The 26,834-nt window shown below is 45.9% G+C and overlaps 1 protein-coding gene across 3 annotated transcripts in view; it reads left to right on the top strand.

Annotated features, from left to right (window-relative positions):
• The window catches only part of NTRK3 (neurotrophic receptor tyrosine kinase 3), a 219,312-nt gene that overhangs the window by 128,367 nt on the left and 64,111 nt on the right, over positions 1-26,834 (top strand). Inside the window, exon 13 of one of the 3 annotated variants that reach the window (XM_017805165.1) lies at positions 13,268-15,952. The exons of the other annotated variants lie outside the window; for them this stretch is intronic. Within the exon in view, the coding sequence (XP_017660654.1) occupies positions 13,268-13,386 (119 nt within the window). The 3' untranslated portion in view covers positions 13,387-15,952. Of the gene's footprint in view, positions 1-13,267; positions 15,953-26,834 lie in introns of those variants that run through there. 3 annotated transcript variants of the gene reach the window in all.

The raw sequence follows: 26,834 nt of genomic DNA, 5'->3' as shown, positions 1-26,834 counted from the left end.
CGTGGGCTCAGGTGTTCCTTTGCTACAGGAATGGTAGCTCATTAACACTCTGTGCCCTGCAGATAACTTTTATTGATCATCAGCTGCTTAATCAAAAACTCTATCACAGTTTGTTTTGATTATTTTTTCCATCTCTTCATCTCTAGAGAATCAGCTTAGCCAAAGTTAATGTACTCATTATGCAGTTGGGAAACCACTGCCACAGACTGATATGTAAATCAAGGTTTCAGGAAGGTTTGTGTCCTCCTTCCACATGTAGCAGGATGAATTTATTGAGTGCATATTCCCCTGCTTGATGGGGTAAAACAGGCACTGGGGAAGTTGTGCTGAGCTGGGTTTTGACTTGCCTGGGATGGCAGTACTCACCTCCCAGGTTATGCAGAGCCCAGGCTCCACATCTACATCCTCACAGTCCCGGTACAGTGATGAACAGCACTGATGCTACACCCTGTGCTAACCCACCCGTGCCTTTCCAGGGGTATGGGGGCCTTCACATCACCATAAATACCTACCAACATGGGCATCTGGACAGCTGGAGACCTCCCTCCCTTCTCATAGAGGGATGTTTGGGTTGAAACCCTCAGCAGTTGGGTGATGAAGTGAGGTCCTGTGACCAAGTGCTCGGAGTATAAGAGAGCTGGGTGGGGGGTTATCTGTGTAGGGGTACACTGAGGAAGAGGACAGGGTATTTGAGAGGTGTGAGCTGAGGAAGGGAGATGGGAGGACAACTGAGTGCCAAACCATAATGGCAAAAGTCTGTGCAGCTGGACCACGCGTTTATTTTTTATTTTCTGGTGATCTGTGTGCAATGTATATATAGACTCAGAAGTGGTGACTTACAGAAAAGTAGGACATTAAGTCCCCTATCTGAACAGATCTGAGCACTCCTGAAATCAGCACGTTGGATATGTTGCTCTTGGGCATTTTGCTGATACAGTGAGGGCCAAGGCTGCAAACTGTGAATAGTGGCTTTACTCTACTGGAAACTGTCAGAGCTCCAGAGAGGGGAAGCGACGAAGCTGTGCAGCAAGTGGCAAAGATATTTCCCAACTTTTGCCACGTCTTTAGTTACCAGTTCTGAGGAGTGTCAGGCCAGTTTGACTGGGGGCACAAGAAGGGTTTGGGAGGGAAGCCCTAAGACAGGACTGCTGCTTGTCCCTCGACTCCAAACATGTTTCTCACTCTGGCTATGCTGAAAGTCCTCATATGATTAATTTTACTTTTGTCTTTTAATGTTTGCTGCATGAAATCATTCTCCTTCATCCTATAACCTATTGGGCTACATATTCCATGCTGGTTATGGTGTTGCAATGACCTAATTTGATTGCAGAGGGTCGTGTCCCGTATAATGTTGCTTTGTTTTCTCAGTAGTCGATACAAACTCAATTTTATTTTCTTTGAAAAGAAGGGGAGGCAGGAGCCCAGCATCCACAGCCAAGATTATACCTGCACTCTTACCTTGTTGCCTGGCTGTGAGGCTGTAATGGCACATGTAGTTCAGCTTCAGTGGGACCTGCAGACTTGTTTTATTTATTTATTTTCCTGATAGTACTGAAGGGGAAAAAGGATGGAAGCTACAGCAGAGGCCCTCATTTGTAGCTGCTGGCACCTCTAATTTGCCTCAAGGAGGCATTAATCCAACAGGCTGGATGCTCTCTTGATGGAGCTTATCTCAGGAGGGGAGGGTTAGCTGTGTCTCCCTGTGGGACCTGGGTGAGTGTTCAGCTTTCTCCTCTTGCCTCCAATTAGACACTCAGTCTTTTTTACCACCGTGTTTCACCTGCCTCAAAGACCCTTCACCTGCCTTCCGCCTCTGTAATTTATGAGTAGCTTAGAGGGGAAAAGGCGAGTTTGGTCTCAATTTGTGTGGCTCATTTGCATGTGAAATAAGCATGTGGCTTCAGCAGCAGTGCCAGCAGTCTCCTGGCCCCGCTGGCTGGCCTCGTTCAGGGTGGCTTTGACATCTCCAAGGCTGTGGCTCGGTGAGCGGTGGCAGGGCTTGCTCATAAACTGGAAGTGTCACTGTGTTTTTGCAGAGCTCGTTCAGAAAATGATGTTTTTCAGCAGCTCATAAAGGAGGTGTCAGCCCAGGGTTTGGTCTGTGAAAAAAGAACCTGCTTTTTCAAACTGCAGAGCTCACGAGCTCTCAGCTCTGGCTCGTAGGCTATATCTGCTGGCTGGGATTGCTGCTGGGGCAAATTATTCACCTGATGGTTTCATTGCAATTTTCCTCATAGGTCCTGACTTTATTCTCAGGGTATTCCTCATTTTCAGTCCTGCCTTTTCCAGTTCTATTGGATGTTCAGTGGGCTTTCGATTACAGCGGGTCTGTTGTGGTGACAGAGCAGGAGACAGAGAGGCGCTGGCAGGCAAAATGGATCATGATTTTGCACCTTTAGCTGCATGTAGGAGTTGAATGAATGAGTCAACGGGTCACCTGGTATCCCACCAAGCAGACTCCCTTGTCTTGGGTCAAGGATTTAGTGGGAAGAGGCCAGGCAGTGGAGTGGCAGTGGTCTGTGTGGCTAGGCAAGGACCAATGGAATAGGATGGTGAGCCTTGAGGACAGGAGGAGAGGCAGGAGACTGGACATGGGTTACTCATGTGATCCTCCTCCTTGGCAGAATACCAGGTCTTCATGAAACGAGAGCAGATCGAGCCCTGATTTGTTCTGTTTCGAAATATTTAATCAGAGAATCAAATATGAAGTCTCTTTAAGAAGAGACTGGCACATGGCAGCTGGCTGAGTGTTGCAATCAGTGTATCCGCTGTGAAATGTTTCCTGCAGAAATATTACATCCTCTCTCATTTACTTGATGATCTTTATGGTGAATCAATCAAAAGATGCCGCACACAAATAGTTCGGCCTGTGATCCTGTGGGTGTCCATTAGAGAGGCATTTGCTTCATGTTAATGGACCTGTTGATTAACAAAAAAAACATTGCTTTTTAAATAGAAAGCTGTTACCTGATGGTAATTGTTGGCATTGGCTTTTCTGCTGCCCCCCCTCTCCAGGGAGAAGAGCATTTGTATCTTGCCCAAGCACTTATCCGAGGAGAACCTTCACCTGGAGGTGTTGGGAAGGGCAGAGAGACTTTTCCGTACTCAGCATGTGATTTCACCACTTTCTGCCTTGTTCTGTTAATTGGGTTTCTGCACCCATCTGCCTTGTCATGTGATGTCCTGTTGGACTCCAACTATGTCCAAGGGAGAGCTTCCCCTGAAATCCCCAGTAGGCCAAGGCTTAGTAGGTCCTTGAGGAGTCTGGGTTTTACACTAGCTGAGTGCATAGAGTTTTTATTTGGGTCTGTAAAGCCTCTAGTCTGTTGCAGCAACAGTGTTCATTTCCTTTCCTTACAATATGAACATAGGCCAAGTGTCCATATTTCTGGGTGAAAATTTGCCCATGCTGCAATGTTAGTTCTTGCTTTTCTGATGCTAGCATGGCAAGAGCCCCAGCTGGCATTTTAAGCATTAGAAGATCAGGATGATGCCCACTGCACAGAAGATGTCCTTACTTTTGAAAGCCCCTTCACCAGCCTTAGTGGACCCAACCCAGTGATGACTGAAGCTGTGAAAACAAGGAAGCAGCATATTCAGTGCTGCCAGAGCTCTGGTGTGGCCCTGGAAACATCTCCCAGAACAGACCACTGTGCTGAGCTATGTAACACAGCTCATTGCAGAAGCAGTCACGCAGCAGGGCTGACTGGTCCAAAAGGACCAGGCTTGTGGCTGTGGGTTGTGTTCAGCCTCACGCTGGTAGTTGCCAGCAGCTGTTCTGCTTTCTGGGAAGCATGCTGGGATCCTTACCACTCAGCTGGAGGCTGTGGGAGCATTTGGTCCTCTCCCAGGCTGCTGGTGCAAAGCAGCCAGTGTTCAGTTTGGCAGGCCAAGCATCGCTTCAGCCCACTGCAGAGGGGACCAACCCCTCCCCCATGTCACTTGTTTATTTCTGTCATTTATTGCTACAAACCAACTCACCCAGAGCCCTCCTTCCCACAGCTGGTGGGAGTCAAAGTGCCGAGGCAGTTAGTGGATTAGGGCAGCAGAGTGAAAACCATTTGGCGTTTCTATCCTGATTCTTCTGGGTGCCTTTAATTAGCATGATTGCTCAGCACGGATTTTGCCATGTTCTTTAGCTCCCCTGGTTAGAATAATTATTCCCCCAGCTCCTTTTGTTCCAATTCCTGATCGCTTACAAAGTCTCCCGTTAAAAGCCATTAAATCCGTAATGCGAGAGTAAATGTTCAGCAGCGTTCTGCTCTCGGCCCCACACGTGTGTGCTGGCACTCCCTGGCCCCTCTCCCGCACTCCTCTGCTCCCTGCCACGTGCTCCCTGCCGCAGCATTGCTCCCTGCTTTCCTCTCGCACGCTTCCCCACCGGCCATCCCACGTGTCCCACTAGCAGCAGGTTGTGTGCACATTCTCCCTGCTTCCTGCTGGCACTTTTGGCACCACCCAGCTGGGTTTCCTCTGTGCACAGGCTGGTTTTGGCAGTGAGGTTGAATTAAGGGCTGTGGACTGTGATCTTTCACATTCAGTTGCATGTTGCAAATATGAAAGGGCCATTAGAAGTGTATGTTTTTGCATGATTTTGCCCTAGTGTGGGTAGTTCTTGCTTTGAGGAGCAGCTTACATAGAGGGAAAAATGTCACAGCTGGGGCAGAAGACAGGACTTCCAGTGATAGATGATGGAGAAGAAGAAAGACTTATTTGCCTTATTTTTAAAGTAAATCTGTTTTCCTCTTTCTCAAGCATAAAAGCCTCCGGCAGAGGGAAAATGGGTTTTGGATAGCATAGCCGTGTTCCCAGGGGTTTCCATGTTGCAGTGCCTCCCCACCCGGAGGCCTGTGAGCTAAGCCCCTTCGCTGTCCCTCATCTCTGCTGATATTTGATCAGCACAGGCCAATGGCTCGACTGGGGCAGACACACAAAGGCTTGCACAGAATGATGTGGTGTGAAATAAGATTGGGCTGAAGTGCTTTAAATGCCTTGTGCACTTAGGTGACTTGATGTGAGAGGGAGAAGGGAGAGAGGGAGACTTATTTTCAGACCCAGAATGAAACTGGGTCAGAGAAGGGTCTGGCAGACATGCAGTTTGTTAAGCTCAGAGCTGATTGCCAGAGCAAAAATTCACAGCCAGACCACTTGCTGGAAAAAACTTGTAGGGAAGAAACCCTGGTCCTTCCTCCCTCATTTGAATGAAGACCCCTAATTGACAGCAGCCACACATTTTGGGCTTAGGTCTTAAGCTGCTGCCCTGCTGTGCTGTGCCAGACCTTCCCTGCTCTGCAAAGCTCACCCTCTGCTGTGGGGTGGAGTGAGGGTCTCCTTGCACAGCAGCAGCCCCCGTCCAGCAGCTTGGGGGGCTCCCCACTCACCTTATCTGTGCTTTGCTAGCTGAAAGGAGCTTTCCAGGCATTTTGTGCATTCTCGTACAGAAACATACTACTTTTCATGTGTGTTTTGTGAGAGCAAAGCCCCTTCTCCTGCAGAATGAAGGCCACCACAAATACCTGTCACTCATTTGGTTGGCACTATCCAAATGGTCCCATAGGAACTTCATGATGTCGGCATAAACCCATGTTTCTCTGTCTTCAGCTGGGAGAGCAGAGCCTTCCCTGTACCCTGGGGTGTGTGTTTTAGAGTTTGTGAATTGTTGGAAGGTGCCAAGACATAGTCTTGAAACAAAATCTGGAGCCAGGAGCTCTCCCTTGGGAAGTGTAATGACACTCTTCTGATGTATTTTGGTGCAGAAGGCAACTTATTTTGAGAACCATCTAGTGGGGCAATTGTCAAGAGCCAAAGAGCTGTGGGGGCAGCTTCCATTTCCAAAACAGTCTGCACTGGAAAGACACAGACAAAGAACAATAATTCCAGACAACACAGCATCCAAACAGCCTAAAAAATCAACAAAACCTTGTTCCTCAAGGCTCCCTGCTGATCTTGCTGTGTTTTAGCCCTCAGCTCATCCTGTTCCCATTTAAAGCTCCTCTGTAGTACTCGGTGCCTCCTTGCCTGCCGAGATCTCCTGCACTCCTCAGTTTCCATCCTCGGCTTGTAAACTCCATGAAACCATGTTTTCCCACAGGATGTTCTTCCTGACACTTCAGACTCTCGGGCTTGTACTGCTCCTGGGCTTCCTGGAGGGCAGCTCTGGCCTTTCTAGACGACATAAGGTGTTGCTGGAGCAGATGGCAGAGTAAAGAAACTTGAGCAAGCAAGGATTTATTCTGGGACTTGATCAGCTCCTCACCAGCCTCCTCCCATCCTTTGAAGAGCAGGAGAACATCACTGACACTGCCTGGGCTGGGAAGGTCCCAGCTGCAAACTGCAGCAGTTGTGTGCACTCCTTTCCACCATCTGTGTTTCTTCTTGGTGTCTGCTCTCATATCCCAGCCCACTGGCTTTACCAATCATCACTTCTGTCCCCTTCTGGACCCCAGAGCTCCTGGAGAGGATGGGAATCTGGAATATGGGGCTATTCACCGTTCAGTGTTCACAATTATCATTGGTTCCTTTGGAGACCTTGGAGAAAACACGGTCCTGCTTTATGCCACCGTTTTGCCGTCTGCATAAAGAATGTAACAGCTCCTTCCTCCCCAGGGAATGAGCAAGGCATAACAAATTAATGTTTATGAAGCACTTTCCAGCTCAAAAGGAGTTTGCAACAGGGCTGTTGCTGTTCTAACTCAGGGGCTTCTTTTACTGGTTGGCCCTTTGATGTGGCGATCTGTGGTGCTGGTGGATCAGCTGTACCATAATTGGAATTAATCAGCAATTAAGGAACATGGGCCCAACCAGATTCTTTCCCAGTGGATATTCATTTCTGGGCACATTAGTCAGTGGTTTCAATAACTCCGTAAAATGCTTAGGGTAACTATTGCTATTTGAAGCAGCTGGGGAACAGAGGCAGTGTCAGAGAGACATGAATACCTGTCAGGCAAAGTGGAAATGAGAAGCTCTTGTAGCACTCTGCACAGTGCTTAAATCGGCAGCACTCCGAGGGCTGACTTGAAAAAAAAATAAATTAAAAATTGACAAAAGAATATATTTGAAAACCAAAGTGATGAAAATGATGTATTACTTGTTTGGATGGGATCTTTCATGCCGGCTCCCTTGGGCTTTGTGTAGTGCAGAGGCAGCGAGAGTGCAGAGTGGTGAGAACTGGGGATTCGTGAAGACAGGGAGACATGTTTTTTTTCCTCTGGGTGGTGAGAATGGTAGAGGAGAAGGCTCCTGGATGTGTCAGTGCAAGAACACAGAGGGACAGAGGCAGGGTAGCAGCTGGATAATGCCCAGGATGTCAGCTACCACCAAACTTTGCAAACACTTTCCTGCAGCTTGTTCTCATGGCTGACCTGCAAACCCCAAGAGTTTTGCCACGTGTCTTTGCTGTTGTGAGGGACAAAAGAGCCATTCTCTTTGCTCGGGGACCTTCTCTCTGACCCAGTACTAAAATGAGACAGAGACTAAGCTCTGAGTGTCATGGGCGAAACTGCTGGGTGCCCGGTTCTTCCCCTTCCCTGGTCCTCTTACAAGTCATTTCACATACTCTGGCTTCAATCTAACAAAAACAAAACCGATGAGGCCCAACTGATCTGGCTGCTTTCCATCATGAAGTGGGCCTCCGAGTGGCTTTAAATAGCTGCACCTCCGTGCAGCCCAGAGAAAAGCACTGTCTGTGCCTCTGGACAAGCTTTGGCTCAAATCACAGGCCATCTCAGACCTGAAAATAGTACTTTTTTTTCCCTTGGTCTTAAATAGATTTTTTTTTTTCCTTCTTATTTTTCATTTTTATACCCTGTTAAGTGCTTTCCTACTTTGGGGCTTTTCCTAAGGGGGATCGGTGGGGAATCTTGGAGCTCTGCCTCCTGGGCTATCAGGCTACATCATTTAGTATCTTGGAACTACTCCATCCATGAAAGAGTTCCAGAGAAAACAAACTTGTGATCCCGGCTAATATGGACATGGCCTACATTAGTGGCGGCAACAGTAGAAACACAACGGATACTGGAATTCCTCCGACCAAAGGTTTAATGAATCTTACAGAGTCTTCAAGAGTTCACTGCGTGGAAAGCTGTGAATGCTGCCTTTTCTCAAGGAACATTGCTCGGCTGTTGAGTGCCTGCAGAATTCTCCTACTCCTTCCTCTGCTCTGGTTAAGCACTAGAGAAATTTATGTGGAAATGAGATCTTCTGGATCCATTTTCTTCCTCTCTTTCTCTTGCTTTCAGTCCATCTCTTCCCTTTCCTGCCCTCAAAAACACATATGGTGCTGCGATCCCCTGCTCGTGATTTTCGGTTGTGGAGAAGATGAAGATGCCTCAGACCGTAGCTAGAGCTCCATCTAGCACATTCCCAAGAGGTTTCCAGTGACATCAAGTCTTATTGATTAAAGTGGAGACTCTTATGCCTGAGGTTAAACCATGGTAAATGAAAAATGAAACAAGATGAGCTGCCGTGGAGGGGAATAAGGACTCTGTCTCCCTGAAAATGAATGATTATAAGCATTTCTGTAGCTCTTGGAGCCTTTCTGTGAATCTAAAAAGAGGTGTTATCTACTTGGAGATCTGCTTGAGCTCTGTGTATTGGTGTGAAATTCATCTGCGGACTGAATTTACTTGCTGTTCTCCATTGCGGTCAACAGTGTTGGGCTGGTGTAAGCGAGAGGAGATCTAGGCTCTTTGACTTTACCTTGCACAGGAGAGGAGATGCTGTGCTTCTCTGCAGCTGAGAGCATCAGGGAGAACCTCCCAGTGTGCTGCTGCTGAGCTTCTGTGACCTGCTTTGTTGTGGCAAGTGAGGCCTCAGGCTGAGCTGCATCTTGCCCTGCTATATGGTGGGAGGAGAAGAAAAAAAAAGAAGATGGTTTTGTTTCCTAGCCCTGCAGATGAACTCATCCATGACAGGAAACCTGGATCATTGTGTTGCTCCCCCCTCAGATATAGATGTATCAGTGCTGACTTTGACTAGACGGATGGCTGTTTCCTTCGCTCTGGATGCAGGCCAGGCTTGGTGGTTTTCATACCTTCTTTGATGCTATTCATACTTCATATCTCTGCATAGAGAAAGATAAAATGTACACTGTTGTTGGAGTCTCCTATTGCTTTTCCTTTATATCATAAATTCTGCTGTGACACGGAAGAGAGCTCAAAGCTCTGTTGCCTAACGCGAGCTGTGTGGATAGCCGTGTTATGTTTGGCCAGCTTGTTGCCTTTAATTTGCTATTTTTGTTTAACCCATTTTTGCCAGGCGTTACATGGCATCCTGTTGCTTTTCTCATCCATTCCCACAGCAATTTATATTGCTGTTTCAGAAGCAGGTTCTATGCCTGGGTTTCAGAACCGATCTGCACGACTCCTGCTGTGGCAGATAGGGATGGCGTGAGGAGCTGTGCATCATTTTCTGCGTCATTCCCTCGCCTCCCTGTGTCACATTCTCTGCTGCTCTTCTCAGGTGATGTGGAGCAGCCTCGGGTCTCCAAAGTCCTAGAATCATGCTGTATTGAATGGTAGCAATTTTACCAGAAGGCAAACAGTGAAGGCACAGCGAAGTTATCTGGTTTGTCTCATTAGTCTTGCTCTCAGTCAGAGGAGGAAGTGTGTGCTCCTGGCAGGGTACTGTCTGTAGGCTGGATTGGTATGGACGTGGGGCAGAATGGCCAAGACTCAGTAACCAGGGTGTTGGGAAACACAAGACAGCTCTGGAGGACTAAGTGGATGGCCAGGGTTGAGGACAAAAACTGAATGCATGGTTTGGTTGCCTTCAGTTTTCTTGTCCTTTCATTGCCACATCCATCCAGCCTGCTTAGAGAAATACCCCATCTGCCCCCTCCATCTCAAGCTGTTAGAGCTGCACAGCAAGTCTGAGCTCATTCCTCCTTCCCTATTCTCCAACACTCTCCATACATTTATTCCACTACCATACCATGGCTATTAGTAGAGACAATATTATGTTTTAGTTTAAAAAGTGATCTCAGTAGAACAGGGAGAAGCAAACAGTTTAATCTGTCAGACCCTTCCCAATTTTGTAGGTCTTTGGAGATGCTTTTGATTTGAATCTACAGGGTGGGGATTTTTTACCTCCTTACTATTTTCAGGCTTGCATAATGGAGTTTCCCTCCAAATCTACAACCAGTGTCAAAAATAGTATTTTTCCTCCCATTTTCCAGCTGGCACTGACAAATGTGAAACTCCACAAAAGGGACTGTTTATTTCCCCAACTCTTTCTAGGAAGTTGAACATTTCTAGTTCTCTTTTCTTTTTCCTTTGGAAACCCCCACATTTTTAAAGACATTTCCAAGCCAGTTCTTCAGAAGCTAATAGCTTGGATGGTGGATGACATTTGTCATAGCAGCATCCAAACTCTGAACCTGTTGAGATTCACCCATTTTAACCCTTGACATCTCAGTGAGCATCATCCATCTCACATCTGACAGTGAAGACATAAGCGTAGCAAGAGCCTTGTTGGTTTCTGCTCCATACAAGAGAATGGGGTTGAAGGTAGCATTACAATATGGGAGACAGCAGTGAGAAAGGCAGAGAAAACCAGTCAAGAGAGAAGCATGCTTTTTTTCAGATTCTTTGGGGACTTTAATAAATCAGAAGGAGAGGATGCCAAAACGACCGATGCTGCATTGCATTCCCAAGTCAGTGGTATGTGTGTTCAGCCCCTAAACTTCAGAAACACAGGCTGTCCTCCTGCCACACTCCCAATCGTCCCTCAGCAGTGGCTGCATGTCTGTTGTGGGATGACCCCTCCTGCAGCCCCGTTCTGCAAAGACCCTGCTGTCACTGGAGGTCCCTGCAGGTGCAATTCACAGCATAGAGCTGATGGCGAAGAGCAGAGCCCTTGGTGTCCCCAGCCTTAAGTCTTGCTGATCTTTCACATGTCCCTTTGCTGGGGCTGTGTGTCCCCAGTGGGTTTTTAGGTCTGTTGGATGTGGTCCGGCAGAAGTTAAATTGCCTTAATTTAGCAGAGCTAAGAAATGAAAAGAAAATAAAGCAGACTGGAGTTCTCCTTGGAGATACTTGGTATTGTTGAGGATAGACTTTCCCAGCTATCCTTTGGTGGCCATAAAATATATTTATATTACGAAAAACAAAACACGATAAATAGTGATGTTCAGGGATGCCGTATTTATTTGTGTCCCAGTGCATCTAATAAGAAATGGACTTAGTTTACATACACATTTCCAAGCTTCAGCACTTTAAACTGTGAGAGTTGAGCTAGGCTCTTTCTCACTACTAATGATATTTCAATGCTTGGAATTTGCCTATGAATATTATTTATGACACACGAACCGAAGCCGAGCCTGGCTTATTCTCCCACATGGATCAATCCTTAAGGGCCACTGAGAATAACAGATAGCTTCCCCCAAACAATTTTAAACAGTTCCAAAGCAAACAAACAGTTTTTGTCTGCATCCTCAAGTCCATCAAAGGAGGCATGTGTTTGATGAGCAGATGGAGTAAGATAGTGCAGGGAAGAAATATAAATAGATATAAAAGAATGAATAGAAAGAAGAAATAGGAAAACAAAATCCTCTGGCTGGTGTAGATTTGGTGTGGGAAAATTTCTTAGCCTATTGGAAAGCATCTTTCCTACTGAAATCAATTCTTAATGGCATCCAAGCTGCTCCATGCTATTCTAGTGATGGCAGACTTGGGCAAACTTAGCAGATTTTTTGAGGATCCTGTGACCATATGAGGAGCATGAGCATTTTCCAAACCTTAGAGCAATTATGTAGCCAAGAAATCACAGGAATTTTCTTGGAAAAAACCGTTAGACCCATGAGAATTTGGAATAGATTAGAGCAATCCTCAGGATCCTGCCATGCATTTCTTGGTTGTGGCAACTCGGTGCATCTGTATTGGGGGTTTTGGTAACGTGGCATAGAAGCCTCTTATGTCCAAATACTTGATCTGAGCAAAGAGCCATTTCATTGCAGTCTTAGCAGCTACCTTCAATGCCCTATACCTATTCCTGCCATGTCTCTTTCCAGTCCCTTGGGATGGCCTCAGTTCTAGAAATACTACTACAAATGGGTGTCTGAGAAAGTAATGTAAGAAATGGTGACACCTGAAGTCAAACTCATGAGTCTCTTCTGCAAGAACTTGATGGACTTAGCACAAAGATGATAGAAAACAGGGAGGTTGAGTCAGGAAGAAGGGAAATGTAAGGTAAATATCAGGAACAGTGAACCAGAATGTGCCCTCCTTCAGTCAGACCTTGAGGAGAGAGCTGAGGGACTGGGTGTCTTAGCAGAAGGATTCCCTCCTGGAGCTCACACCCAGTGCTCCATAACAGGTTTGCTTCCTGCAATTCAGAGAATTCTCTGACAAATCCTTGAATATTTGCATTTATTTGGCTTCAGACAATAATATTCATTTTGTCATGTCTGGACTTCCCACATGGATGAAGAATCCATAGCACGGGAGGATCAGTAGTTAATATCCAGTCATATCTGTATTAGGATCATATAGTAGCAGTGAGTTTCCCTGGCTGGGGCATCCCAAGGCAGGAACATTCTGAAGAGGTATTTCATACAATTCTTGAAAGTATTGTATTTGCCCAGTAAATTTGATGGACTGAAGGAAGGAGCTTGCCTAAGTTCTCTGCTCCTGTTATTTTTCTTTCTCATCTGGCCAGTATTTCTGGCAAATTCTAAACCTTCAAATAACTTTTAGAGAGGGGGGGTTGTGTAAGGAGAAGATGCCTCCAGCATGCAGGATTCAGTGTAGATGGGACAGCTGGGATTAAGAGAGGTCCACAGGGTTAGGAGAGTCAGGACTCCCCAACCTTGCAATGGTACTCTTTGGCTTCAGGCATGTTAAGCCAGATTAGATAAATCATGAGACAAAAGTAGACATAGGAAGGAATATCCATTTTCCTCAGTGTCTGCCTAGGGGAAAGATGGACTAGATAGGAATTTGATCTTAGAAGGAACACCTAGAAAAGAGCTGTTTCCAATTCTCAGTCCAGACCTCTTGCATGCCCTTGTCCTCAGAGCACTTGTGCCTGCACGCTCCACATGAAATGATTGCCTGTTCTTTATGGAGAAATAGAGCAAGGTAGCCCTGCCTGGAGAAGACATTTTGGCTTTAATTTAACAGCAGCTGTTTGCTAGTTATTCATTTGGTTCTTTTTTATATAATTACATGTGTGTCGATATCTCTCTCTTTTTTTCTAGTTTTGCTCTTTTTTGTTTTTTCGTTTACTTTATTTTGCTTTTTTCTTTTTTCTGTTTTTTTTCCCCCTTTAGGTTTCAGAGAAATTATGTTGAATCCAATAAGCCTCCCTGGACATTCCAAACCTCTTAACCAAGGCATTTATGTTGAGGATGTCAGTGTTTATTTCAGCAAAGGACGTCATGGCTTTTAAAAACTCCTTAAAAGTCCCTGTTCTGATGTCAAGTTTATAGGCTGTGCCCTCAAAATGGTGGGAAGCAGTAAGCGTGGTCTGTATGGATTGAGGTCTCCTCCTAATAGGACTCTACAGCCCTGCCTGTACACACGTTAAAGCCAACTGAAACTGTGGTTTTCTGTCACCAGATAACAGGGTTGTTCTTTTCCTCCAATGGTCGCTGTGTTCGTTAAATATTCCTGCAAGGCACAACAGCAGCAATGAGAGCAAATAAAGAGAATTAAAACCCAATTGAAAGGAGTCATCCTAATAACACAGTAAATAATTGTACTTTTGCTTTAAAATAAAACACAAAACAAAAACCAACCAAGCCAACCAAACTGACACCTTTAGTCATGTCCTCCCTGCTTGGAGTTTTCCTTGTAAGCTTGTGTCTTCGCAACACCCAGTGAATGCTGCCATCACCTCTTATGTGGCACCGCCATGGGAGGTCTCCCAGAGCGAGCCGAGGCCTGGAAGAAACTAAAGCAGAATGAAGACTTTTGGTAAGAACAAAGGCAGCCCCGCTCCCAGTTCTTGCACAGAAAATAATGTTGGAAGGAATGAGGATGGAAAGAAAAAAAATAATCTTACTTCTCTGACAGGAAGAGAGTGTGGTTATCTTTGGAGTGCACATATTCTAGGAGGCTTTTTTTGTCTGTCTGTCTGTCTGTCTGTGTTAGAGCGGCTCGTTGGATCTGACTATATCGTTGTCGTACTCTGGTCTCTCCCTGCTGCTTAAATGATGAGCTTTATCTGAGGAGTTGCTTGGACTTCCCGCGTGGATGGAGAATCCATAGCGCAGGAGGGTCTGTGTCCTTGCCAGGACTAGAGCAGTAAACAAAGTGGAAAAGCATATCAGACGCACGCAGGTCCCAGTTACTGGGCCTTTTCCAGCCCCCTTTAGCTCTCCCCTGTATTCCCACCCCACTAGAGATTGATTGTAACCCAGTCACATACACAGAACCATCAGCTCAAGGCTGGCTGACTGAAGGAGAGGAAAAAAAAGTATTCTGCTGCTTCTTCTCTGGCAAAAACAGGGGTATCAATCTGGTTCTGGCCAATATTCGTATTCTCTCCCCTTCTCCCATCCCACTTTTGTCTTACTTCATCCAAAGCCTCTCAGATAGAAAAGTAAACCCTTTTATCCTGTCCTCAAGAGAAGCCAGCTGCCCTTGTGGCAACTTGCAGGGCTTTCCTTGGACTCTCTGGATGTCACATGTACAGGAAACACGGATTTGCTCACACATATCAGTCATAACCTATAAGCAAAGCAGATTTTTTTCTAGAGGACAAAAAACCTTCCAAAAGCTTCAGGTGTGGCCAGATCCTTTTGAGAGGAATATTGGACCAGGAGCTTGCTCACCAGCCACTCAGCTTTGCTTGCCTTCTTGGTGGCCTGAGATGACCTTATCACATCAGGGGTGTCTCTAAATCACCAGCCCTCAAGGGTCACTGCCACTGGAAAAAGTCATGGTCCCTCTCCACTAGAACTGGGCAGAAGCCTCAGAATGGTATGTTCTGCTTCATCTTGCCTTTACAGGTGACCTTCATGAACCAATCTGGAGATTGCCAGGAGGTTTTAGTATCAGCTGTTCCATAGGGATGTCCCTGGGAATATTCCATTCTCTCGCTTCTTCTCCTGGTTTATTTGCATGAAAAGGTAAAGTGCAATAGAAGAGTACTGGAGAGATGGTGGCAGATTGCTTTAAGTTAACAGACATGCCTTAGGGGGGCATCTGCGTTACTACAAGGAGACCTGGCTCAGGTTGGATGGCTTCAGAAACCATGACCAAATCTCCCAACAACGTTTCCTGCCCGCATCGGAGCTGGAAATGCAAGAGGTGCACTGCCAGAGAGGACCTACAGCCGTGTGTTGTTGACACCTCAATTCTGCAGATTCACAGAGTGAGGAGGAGCTTCACCGAGAGTGTGAATCACTGGGTGCTTGTCTGAACTGAATTTCCCCATCTCCTGGAAGTCGCCCACCTGACCTGGGGATGTCTTGTCCATCTGAACTGTCTCCTCTCCCTAGCACTGTTCAGGGGACTCTGCTTTCAACCGTGTGTATCAGTTGTAGAGATACATCTGTGGGCCTGGACCAGAAGCCTATACCCAAACACCTTAGCAGAGGAAGGGTTGAATTTTGCAGCTCAGGTCCATCTCTGCTTAGAAGAAATCCTCCGGACCGTACAACATAATTAAAAGCAGTTCTCCCCACTGTGATAGATGTCTCAATTTGTTTAACACCAATTAAAGTCTCTGGTTCCTCACTGCTGAAAATGAAAGCCAGTCGTGGCTGTTTGCGATTGGTGGCTTTAAGTAGCAAGTCTAAGGATGGGGTTTTTTTAAATTTTATTTTATTTTTAATTATTGTAAATCATTACCTCATTTTCTGTCAATGAGATTCCTCCATCTTTGAGCATTCTTATCTTGCCATAACTATCATCCTGTGCTAATGGGAAATGGGACGGTCCCTTTTCACAGAGACTATAGGGGTGTTCAATGTCTAGTTTCTTAATAAACACTTTATTTTCTAACGAAACAGCTGCACCAGGCTCTTCTTTGAAGACAAAATAAATAAACGTTCAGAATGACATGTCCTATAGTCTACTTCTTCGTGACAATGGTCCATGTGTGGGGATTTTGGTTTGTTTTCTTCTTTGGTGGGTGTGGAGGGTGGGATTTACTTTTGTGATGGGAACATTGCTCAGGTGTAGCTCTTGTTTCTGTCACTCTCATCGGGCACAAAGATGTTTTCTTGCCTGAGAGCTTAGCTGCTGATGATCTCAGTTGACAACCTGCTGGGTTTTGTAGTTCAAAATGGTCATATTCTCAGGGACGAGCTGCTACTGCAGGGAGTTTGTGTCAGAGTTTGCCAAGAGTTTCTATAGTTAGTGGAAAAAGTTTTATTAGAAGCCTTATCTCTTAGGGAGCTTGACATTAAAAGATTGTTCTGGCTGCAGTGCTTTTGTTTCAGGACATGTTGTTGCTTCAGGTCTCCTTGCTTGCCTGTGCAAATTGATCACCTGTTGGGTGTTGTTTTCCCATCCTCAGGAACAATTAGCCTCCTGTTAACTAGCAGGGATGTGTTTGATGTAGAGTCAGTGGGGTACAGGTGAGTGCTACACTCAGGTTCCTCATCAGGAGTTCATGTCCAGATTGTTGGATGCTCCAGGAGGAGAAAGAAACCACTCTGCAGCATGCAGGGCTTGGCTTGAGGATGTGTCTTAGTGGTTGTGTCTCAGAATTGTTAACGGGAGATGTCATTTATGTAACTAAAAGCCTCTGTGCCAACCTACAGGTGACTATGGCCATGAGGCTGGGGTGTGTTTGAGCAGATATTGGTGGATGGTGCTGGAATCCTCTTAGAAAACCTGGTAAGAGTTTTGATGAGCAAATCAAAAACATGTTTTCCAGCATTCTTCTGTTCCTATAACTTTCTGGCATGACTTTCAACCGAATGTCACAAAATGATGCTATGAATGAATTTCTGCATGCCATTCCCTTCTAATGACTATGTCTCTAGAAGTGATTGGATGCTGTGGTTTTCAGGATTAGGTGATGACTGAGACCTTAACCTTTCCAGGAATGTCTTTAATGCCTGAGGCAAATGGTTGTCCCCTGACATAACCTTACACAGAGGATGAGTAGCTGAGCTGCATTGGATTTCATCCCTGTTTCCTTCTCCTTTCTGAGGTGTGGGAAACAAACATGAGTGTTGGAAGCTCTGCCTCTTCCTCCCCACTACTCCAGGATCTGTTATCAGATTTCACAAACCAGAAACATTTCAAACAATGGTTGATTAGCTAATTACCTAGGCTGCTGGTATGGTGGTCAGCTTTGTTTCACTTGGCTTTGTGTTTCAGGGCAACTGAGTCCTTACATAAGTATTCCTAAAATGTTTTTAATGCTGCCAGTTCCAAAGGAGCTGGTTTAACTATGCCCACAGGCTCTGACGTGCATTGCAGAGGGATTTGGCACTTGTTTCTCCTTGTTCTTGCTTCTTGGTCATCCCTTATTGCTTGAATTACCCATGTGAAGGCTCCATCTTCTTTGTGACAGTGGACCATGAGCTGATGCTGCTGTCCTGCTCTCCCTCCCAAGGCTGACTTCAAATGACTCTTGAGCTGATTTCAGAGCTTGCTACTGAGGAAGCTCAGGGTACTGGTTTGGTAGGGTGCAGGCAGTGGTCCATATCAGCTCCTCCTGAACACCACAACCCTGCCTTCTTAGTTCTTGTAGAGTGTAGAGCCTGTGCGTGAGTAAGCAAAGAAACAAAGTTTTGTTTCTCTGCATTTTGACTCTAAAAAGATGGAATCATGTTTCTTTTAGTTCACACTTGGAGTCAGCATGATGGGCACTGTATGTTTCTGGCACTGTAGCTTTCTGCAGGATGGAATCAGTGCATGGCCTGGTGGGACCTTGGGCTCAGACTTGCTGCAGGGCAGTGTCTGATGTGTGTGATGCTGCAGGTCATGATCAGGGTATATTGAGTCTCCACAGCTGCTTATCCACATTGCACCAAACAAGTCCTGATGCTCTTTGCTGCTCTTTTCTTTATTTAGATGTGCTTTTAAGGAGTCACCCCTTCTTTCCAAAGAGGCTGAAGCTTCTTTTGAAGGTGGTGGTTTTATCCACCAGGAGGTCTTTGCTGTTTCCCTGTATCTGTGTCCTGCTGTCGAGGGAGGCAGAATTCCTGGGAGCTGTGGGCAGTCAGAAGGAGTTGCTTCTGCTGCTTCAGCAAACTGCAGCACTGCATCACTGCTGTGCTCTGACTTGTACCCAGAACAAGCTGCAGATCCTCAGGGTTAAGCTCTGGCATTAGCAGAGGATAAAGAGGCCTAGACACAGGAGTAAAGCTAAAAACCATGGGTTTGGAGGAGCAGCAGCAAGAGACCATAAGAGAAATCAATGCTGAGTGACTTCATTTTTCTTAACATTTGGAAGCACTTTTGGTGCAGTTTGTGCAATGAGCCAAGGAGTCCTTATTAACCATGTACTTACCAGTGCCTGCAGAGCCTGAGCAATTGGAAGAAAAGTTTTACAAGCTGTGGGGAAGTGCATACAGCTGCTTTGAAGGGAAGAGAGTATGACAGGAGACCAGCACACACACAGCTGGAAAATGTGCTTTACCTGGTGAAGTGATGATGTATCTTCTGCTCTTGTGGTGAATTTTGCTTTGCCTGTCTCTTTTGTGGTTTCTCCAGTGTCATCCCCCCTACATTCCTTGTGACAGACAGGCTCCTTGGTGGTGCCAGCATGTAGTCTGATGCCACAGAGCTAGAATAAATCCCAACCCACACTCCCATACTGGTAAATAACTGCAGGAGGATTCCTTCATAAAGATGATAGTCTCTCCAGCAGTAAAGCAGAGTGCAAGTACAAGACAACTACATTTGAATTTTTATATTAATTTTGAACTCGTGAGTGTAACTGCTGACTAATCAGCAGGAATAAATTTTGGTTGTTCTATACAAAGTAGAGGGATTTGTTCCAAGCGCTGGTTAAATGACTTGCTCTGCTGTTAGTGAGTCATTTGTGACCCGTGTTTGATTCCTGCAGAGAAGTTGGCTTTTTGTAAGGATTTTCTTATGATTTCATAATATTTGGCCTTTTTTTCTCAAAGGTTTTGCTTCAAATATTCATGTTGTGTGATGGATGCTGGTTTTGCTCTCAGGTTGGATGAGTGAATGTTTCAGACAGGCAGGCAGAAATGTAATATGCAGAGATGCTCTTCATTCAGTCATGTGGTATTTGGGGTTGTCCTTAACCCCATGTTTCTGTTTTGTATCTTGGGACCGGTACCATCCCAAGAGATCAGTCTGCAGGCAAGAAAAACTGCCTTTGCCTGGGCCTTTGGAGTAGTTAAGAGCTTGTTTTCAGAGCAAGTAGCTTTCATGGCTCCAGCCTGAATTCTGGGAGCAGGCAGTGTCTGACCTGTGTGTGGGTCTCCATCCACTGTTGTCAGTGCAGCCACTGCTGGAGGTCAGCCTTGTTTGTGGGGAGTCAGGCAGAGCCACACTGAAGTTGCATTAGGCTCGGTAAACTGCCAGGATGTCTGAACAAACTGACTGTGGCCAGGTCATCATTATTTTAAGTGAGTCAGAGATGTGTCTAGGCTGTTTATTAAGATAATTGGGAGAGGGAGGGAAGGATGTTTGCTGTCCATGGACAAGGCCAATGAGGTGGTGGAGTATATTGCAACATATGATGCAAGCGAGAAGGAGTTCATGGTCTTGCAAGCTGATGTGTCCAAGGCCTGGTCCTGCCAGGATTCAGCTCCTGGTGCCAATAACAAGCATGTAAGGTGACATCATGATAATACAGTGTACACATTTCAAATGTCACTGTTGTGAGCTTGTCTTACCGGGCTAAAGAGTTGCACCTTTGCTCAGGTTTCCTCATGAGGCCTTGTTGCCTGGAAATTTTAGAGATATTCCGGATCAACCGAGCATTTTGGGTTTGCTGTGTCAATGTCAGACAATATTTGGGGATGATAGGAACAGCTGTGCAGTCACTTCTTCCTTGATAGTGCCTGATCCAGTCCCCAGCAGACTCCTGAAGGTGGCTGCAGGTTTGCTTTGTGTATTCTGAGAGACATTTTTTCATCGGATGGTCCCAGAGGGTTTGAAAGTTTCAGAGTGTTTAAGCTCCAGTCACATGCTCAGCACTGCTAGAACAGCTCCAGTGGTACCCATCCCCCAAAGCCACCATATGTCACGGTGCACAGATGTTGCAGGCGACTGAGAAGGGACTCACTTAAAGGCAGGTAAGTGTCATTTTTCTCCTTTCAGGGAGCTCTTGTGTGTAATGTATTGAATTCAGACCTCTAGCAGCAATTATTTTGATGGATCTGCTCTAAATGCATAAATGATAAGTGACTGCATTAGACAGTATCAGTGAGAAACTGTCAGTCCCTGCTCAGGAGAAAGCAGGGGCTCTTCTGGCTGGAAGCGCTGCAGATCTGGCACTGTGTGGGAGTGGAAAATGAGAAGAGCCAAGTGCTGCCAGAGACCAGGGTTAACACCCATGGCTGCTCCTGTTCGACCACCCGGGTCAGGTCTGGAGACTGGAGGATACAGCCGGGGTGCCAGCAGGTACGGCAGAGCTGTGGGAAGTGGTTGGCATAGCTGTTTGCTTCTTTAGAAAACTTGGGAGCACAGAACTGCCAGGGTGACTCCTTGATGATAGTGCCAGCCTCTCATTTTCATTAGCAATAAGCTAAAAAAGGCTGTGGTGGGCCTTAACCCTCCTGCCAGGGGCCAGCAGAGCATCCATCACAGACGGATAGCCTGTTTTGCAGCCATATGACACGCTTGCCACTCAATCCCAGCGGAAGATCTGTGCAGCCACGGCTTCAGAAGAAGGTAACAAAATCCCTGACAGTGTATCTTGGATGACGGTACCATCCTATGACTAGACTGAGTTCAATTTAATCCTGTTAACCTCAGTGGGGACTCCTGGGAGCTGGGTACTGTTCTCTGTAGGTCCTCAAGCTTCTCCGCATGGTTGTAATGCGTGAAGCATCTAATGTTGTGCCAAATTTCCTTCTCTGGATTCAGCGGTGCTGGCCTGAACCTCAAAAAAACCGAGCAGATTGATATCAATAGCAGTCTCACAAGGGAAGAAGAATATCTCTCACCAAAAAGACAGTCATCCTTAGAAAATAAAGAAGACTCTTGAGCATAAAAGATACGATCAGGTATACCCAAATAGGTAAGGATCGACAACATCCCTTCTAAGGAAGATCTCTAAGATTCAAAAGAGCAAGGACATGTGGTGATCATGAGCTGTAGATACAGCACAGACTGAAACCTGGCTCTCTGATCCCCCAAAAGACCACTGAAAACAAAGGGCTGCACAGGAATGTATTTGGATGATCCCTTGAAGGGATGGTTCAACCTTTTGGGGCACATCTGTGCCCTTAGTTTACAGCACTGTGAAGCTCATTCTGCCATGTACCTGAGCTGTTGGTGTGCCAGCACAAGGAGGGAGGCATCCCAAGCTTGCTGGACACGAGCCCCAGGGAATTTTACTGCCCAGCCATCCCTGTCTGAGACCTCTCCATCTCTTGCCTGCCCATTTCCCTGTGCTCCCTTCTGAGTAAGAATGGATCCTCGTGGGTTGGAGCTTTCACCAGATCTTACCCAGCTCCATGCTTAGGTTCCCCAAGTAGAAATCAGATCACCATCTCTTCAGTTGTTTCTTTGACATAACAACTCTGGAATTGCCCAAAGTGGTTTTCTTCTCTGGAGAAGTAAGTAGATGTTCTCTGATCATGGTGCAGGGGTGTGTGTATGTTTGTGTTTGTATGCATAGAAGGAATCAAATATTCATAATGGAAAGATGGTGTTGGATTTCCAAGGGAAGAGACACATTTATTAAATGTGATCTACAGCCCAAGGCAAAGAACTAGAAGTCGGGACGGTAACGCATTCAGGGTCTGTGACATGGAGGTAAGTTTTTGCTGCAGCTTCCCCATCTGCAATTCTTCATAAATGACTGAAGTCCCCCATAGTGCACTGATGGATGAGAAGAGCCTGGCTCTGAGCTTGTTCTGGGTGTGATTCAAGACAGCAGCTCTTGAGACCCTCAGTAGCAAGTACGTCCCTGTGTCAGAGAGACTGAGCTGGTGTCTCCCACAGAGCTCAGCTTCAAGCTCAGAACAGCTTCTCGGGTTTGGAAAGAAGCAGGGACCCACAAGGGTCCTTTCCCAAGGGACATCCAAGCCCAAGTGCAGGCATCACACATACTGCTCCCTGCTCCCTCACAACCCCCTGAAAAAAAGACTCTTTGTTCTAGGAGATATAGATTATATATATTTTAAGGCTTCATGAATCATTCATTGCCCAAAGATGAAACTGAGCATCAGAGCTAAGAAAAGGCTGAGGTTGTGAGGCGAGGAGCCTTCCATTATTTATTGTACTAAATCTTGACCTGGTAGTACCTCCTTGAAATCTTGCCTTTGCTTTGGGAAACCCTCTTTTTCTCCTAAAAATCTGAACTATTCTTCTACTTTCAGTAGATAATTGTAGCAAGAACCTAATCAACTGCTTCCCATGTTGTGCAGCTTGATGATTGGCTTTCAAAGAGGTGTATGTCCTAATGAGTGTGTGAGAACACAGTAGGGCTGTTGAGAAAATCAAGGACATGTTGGCTTGGAATGAGAATGAAAGAGTCCTAGTGATGCTATGGGATCAAATAGGGTTGAGGGGTTAACACTGAATCTGGCAAACAATGGCAGGGGGGAATAACTGAATGGTTTGAGAAGAGAGGCTGGGTGTTTTCTAACTGAGCCAGACACTTCTAGGCTCAGTGGGGCACAAGCCAGCTGTGAATAAGGGCTTCTGCTCACTTGTGGTCACTTGGTGGTCAGCATGAAATGAGTTTGTGGGTGTCAGCCTTGTTCCTGATAGCCAGATGTCCACAGAAGCAAATGCCAATAATTAAATCCAGAGTGTGGCTGTATGATGCTGGTTTGTGGTGTCCTGACCTCTTGGCAGAAAGAAATAGTCAACACAACCTGTCTGGATAGCAGCAGAACTCTCAGCCAACAAAGTAGAAAGAGAGGAAGAGGGACTGGTCGGTTGTTTGCATTTTCTTTGTGTTTTGTTGTTGTTTGTTTGATTCTGTAATCTAAGAGAAGGGCTGGAAGTTGAGCTTTCACTTTATAAGATCATGGTTTTCCTTCTTACATCAGTTGTATTACAGCAAAAATTCAGGTTCTGCTTTTCCTGATTAAATGTCAAAATGTTGTACCACAGCAGTAGAAAACTATCATGTTGCTTTGCTATTGCCTTTTTAATTACTGTCACCAATTCATTGGCAGGAGTAATCTTACTGCTAAAGGCTGGAGACACCTTCCCTTTCCACCACTATACAGCCCCAGGGCTTGTAAGATCCACTTTTGGCAGTAAGGTGAAATAAAGAGAACTTCAATTATTTGCTGCTCTTCATTTGTGCCAGCACAAGACCTTATGAGGCCGCAGTCTAACCTGGGTGTCTAGTATGGTTCAAGTTAAAAATAACCCCACTACCAGCCCTGCCCCCTCAAAGGTTATTTTTCACTCAGAACCTTTCAGGGCACTGCTTTGCCAAATAGCAGAGACAGAACAAGGGAGAGGGTGACCCGTGGTGGGGTGGGGTGACAGGCACCCACAGGGTCGAGTGGGTGGCCAAACCCCCAGCAGGTTTCACCATCAGAGCTGGCAGCTGATAGTTTGCAGCAAGCAAACACCGTGACACCCAAGACGCTGCTGCAAAAACTGGGAGAGAAATGATTTGGAAATGTGCTCTTTCTAAAGCTTTTATTTTTTAATAGAGAAAACCTTTCAGGCCCCTTTTTAATTCATAATAAAGAGCAGGTTGAAAAGAAGGAGAGGGCAAATGAAGACAGTGAGGCTTGCTAACTTCCTTTAAAGTTGGAAGGTCACCTTTAAAAATGAATGAATGCAGCATTTGGAGGAAGCTCCAAGGCAGCAAGCCTGGGGTTCAGCACTAGAATAGGAGGCAGAACAAAGATGAAAAGAAGAATCCAGTTGGGATCTAGGAATAGCTGCAGAGCTGCAAATCCCCGTGGTGGACTTGGGTGGAGGCGGTGTTTAAGGGAGCTTCTCTGCCCGCTCTCTGAAAGCTGCAGTTGTGCGTGGTGATGTGCTGGGGAAAGTTAAATTTGGAGCTGGATAGCCAGCTGGACTGAGCAGAGACACATGGACTGGTGGTATCACTGTAGGAGTAAACTGGGATTTGGGATAAAATTAAAGCACTGCCTGCCCATTTGCATTCAGGACAGTGAGTAACCTGTTTTGTTTGTGTTCCTGATGACTTTTCCCCTTTCCTGGGACTCTGTGGGGAGTGGGAAAAGGGCATTTACAGCATGAGTCCTGGTGATGATTTGCTGGACAGAAATCTTTTGGTCCTCTTTGTGAGCTGGTGAAATCCAGGGCATGGTAGCGCCGCTGTATCATATGGAATTATGTGAATATGCTCCCTTCTCCTTACTCCATCCAAATCAATATACTGGATGCTAAGATACAGCCATATACTTCATGCTCCTCAGTTACCTGCTTCAGAAATCAGGTAATTCCTCCCCAGAATACTCCAAAGATGAGATGTCACAGGGGAAGAAGCCTAACAGTTGAAAAGGTAACCCACCCTTGTGTCCAACATGGTGCTTTCCACCCAGTGCCAGCCCTTCCCACCTTTCCTTGAAAACCCCAGATGCATCCTGGGAGCTATGGACACCAGGGGAGGAGCGGGGGCTGTGACAGGGGAAACCTGTGACCCTGGTGCTGGTCTCAGCTCTGTTTGCCCTGGGCAGAAGTTCCCTCCGTTGGGGGAACAGTTCTTAGGATTCACCTGAACTCATTTAATATTTAAGCACTTGCCTGTCTTTCCCTCTGAGCCAAGACGCAGGGCCATCAGACATGTGCTATCTGTTTCTTATTAAGTGGTTTAACAAGCCCAGCTAATTACAATGTACTCAAGGATTTTGTAGCTTATGAAAGCAGTCCCTGTTTGTTTGTGTCAGTGCTTTAATACATTAATACACCAATTAAACCTCGGGAGGTGTGCGTGCTCACACAGCTGAACATACGGGGAGGCACATTGATGGTTTTCGTGTCAAGTGGGGCTTCTCTGGCTGTTTCAGCTCCAGCTCTGAAGGGATGCTTGTGGTTTTGCACTCAGCCTTGTCAGGGAAGGGACATGCATCCCCTACATAAAAACGTTGTTCTCCCTGCCCAGAATTATGTTGTTTTACAAGACTCAGGCAGACATGGGCACTCTGTTAAGGTTCTCAGACAGGCTTGGGAGAGTTTTGCGGTCCTTCTTTCCTTCTTGGTGCTGATGATACAGGCAATTTGTGCATGAAAGGCTTGTCTTCTCTCCCTCAATTAGTCCCAAGGGGTCACCAGTGGGAGCATGCTGTCTGTGACATAAGTATTTGTGTGCAAAGGGCCCGGCACATTCATTAAGCTACACAGTAACGAGCAATAATCAGTGCATAAGGCACCCAGCGTGAGCCAGTGCAGGGATGGGGCTGGAGCAGGCAGGGAGGGTCGGAGGTAAAAGCGTCCTCCAGTGCACTCATAGCTCAATGAAAAGAAAGCAATTGTGGGGGGAGGAGAAGGAGAAATGACAGATTAAAGGAAATTGAGCAGCTGTAATAAATACACTTGAAATTGAAGTGATTATATTCCCTGCGGAGCTGAAGTGCTGAGGAGGGTCTGCAGAAAGGGCAGCTGCACAAAACCAGTGGCCTTTCGGCGAACAGGCTTACAGGGAATGCAAAATGAGTTGAAGAAATCTGGCTGGGCTTTAGTGCAGGTCTTTCAGATACAGTTGGGAAGGCTGCCCTAAATATTCAGTCTAGTAAAAATAAAGATAATAAAAAACAGGATGAAGGGACTGACATACACCAGACTGGCTAAGCAAGAGATTGAGACTGCGATGGGGCACTGCTGAGAGCTGGTACAGAGCATGTGGAGGAGAAGGTGTTTATCTTGAGCGTGATATATGGAAAACTTAGACTGATGACAGAACAAAAGCCAGCTTGAATCAGCAATAAGAGAAGGATTATTAAATATTTTTCATCTACCAAAATTGCATCCAGCTTTGTAGAGAATGAAGAGAAAGATCTCCCCATATGAGTGGCCAGCTGTTCAAGGGCATGAAACAATGTGAGCATTCTCTACAGATGAAGAGCACATCCCATAATGTACACCTGAGGGCATGCACACGAGTTGCAAAACTCTTTGCTGACATTTTAAACTGTCTATTTAAAATGGAGCAGCTGGATGAAAGTTGGAAGTGGTGGAAGGTGGTGGACATAATGGAGACAAGGGACAGACCAGTAAGTTTAATGTTTGCTCTGGGAAATTCTTGGAAAGCTTCTTAAACTTTGAGGGATGTTGTGAGAGAACACCTGGAAAGCAATGGTTTGTTAAGGCCAAACTTATGTGGCTTGAAGTTGTGGGAGGTCACACTCAACTAATCTGTTAGCATTCCCTGAGGATGTCACTGCCACTGTATCTAAGGGAAATTCAGTGGATATAGTACACTGAGATGTTCCACAAGTATTTGACAAGGACCAGCATCTGAGATTAATGACTGGGGTTAGAAGCATCAGTGCAGGATTTAAAATAAGAGCCTCTGCAGAAATTTGCCCTAAGAGCAAGGGACAGAAAAGAGCTATGGTTAAAAGTGTTTCCAATTGGAAAGAGGTTGAAAGTGATGTGTCCTGAAGGTCATTCTTAATCACCTGTTTTTCATGATGTCTGCTAACGAACTGCAAAGAAAACACTGAAGGAAGAACCAAAGTCCTCTCTTTTGTATCATCACGGACTGAGGAATTTTTCACCAGCTCTGACTATGGCCAAGGCCCCAAACATAGCCAGTGCCTCTCGTGATTTGGGATGTGTTTG

This window comes from Lepidothrix coronata, unplaced genomic scaffold (genome assembly GCF_001604755.1).
Source record: "Lepidothrix coronata isolate B3197 unplaced genomic scaffold, Lepidothrix_coronata-1.0 Scaffold11, whole genome shotgun sequence".
NCBI lineage: Eukaryota > Metazoa > Chordata > Aves > Passeriformes > Pipridae > Lepidothrix > Lepidothrix coronata.
The sequence above is the reverse complement of the archived record's forward strand: the minus strand, read 5'-3'. Positions and strand labels throughout refer to the sequence as shown.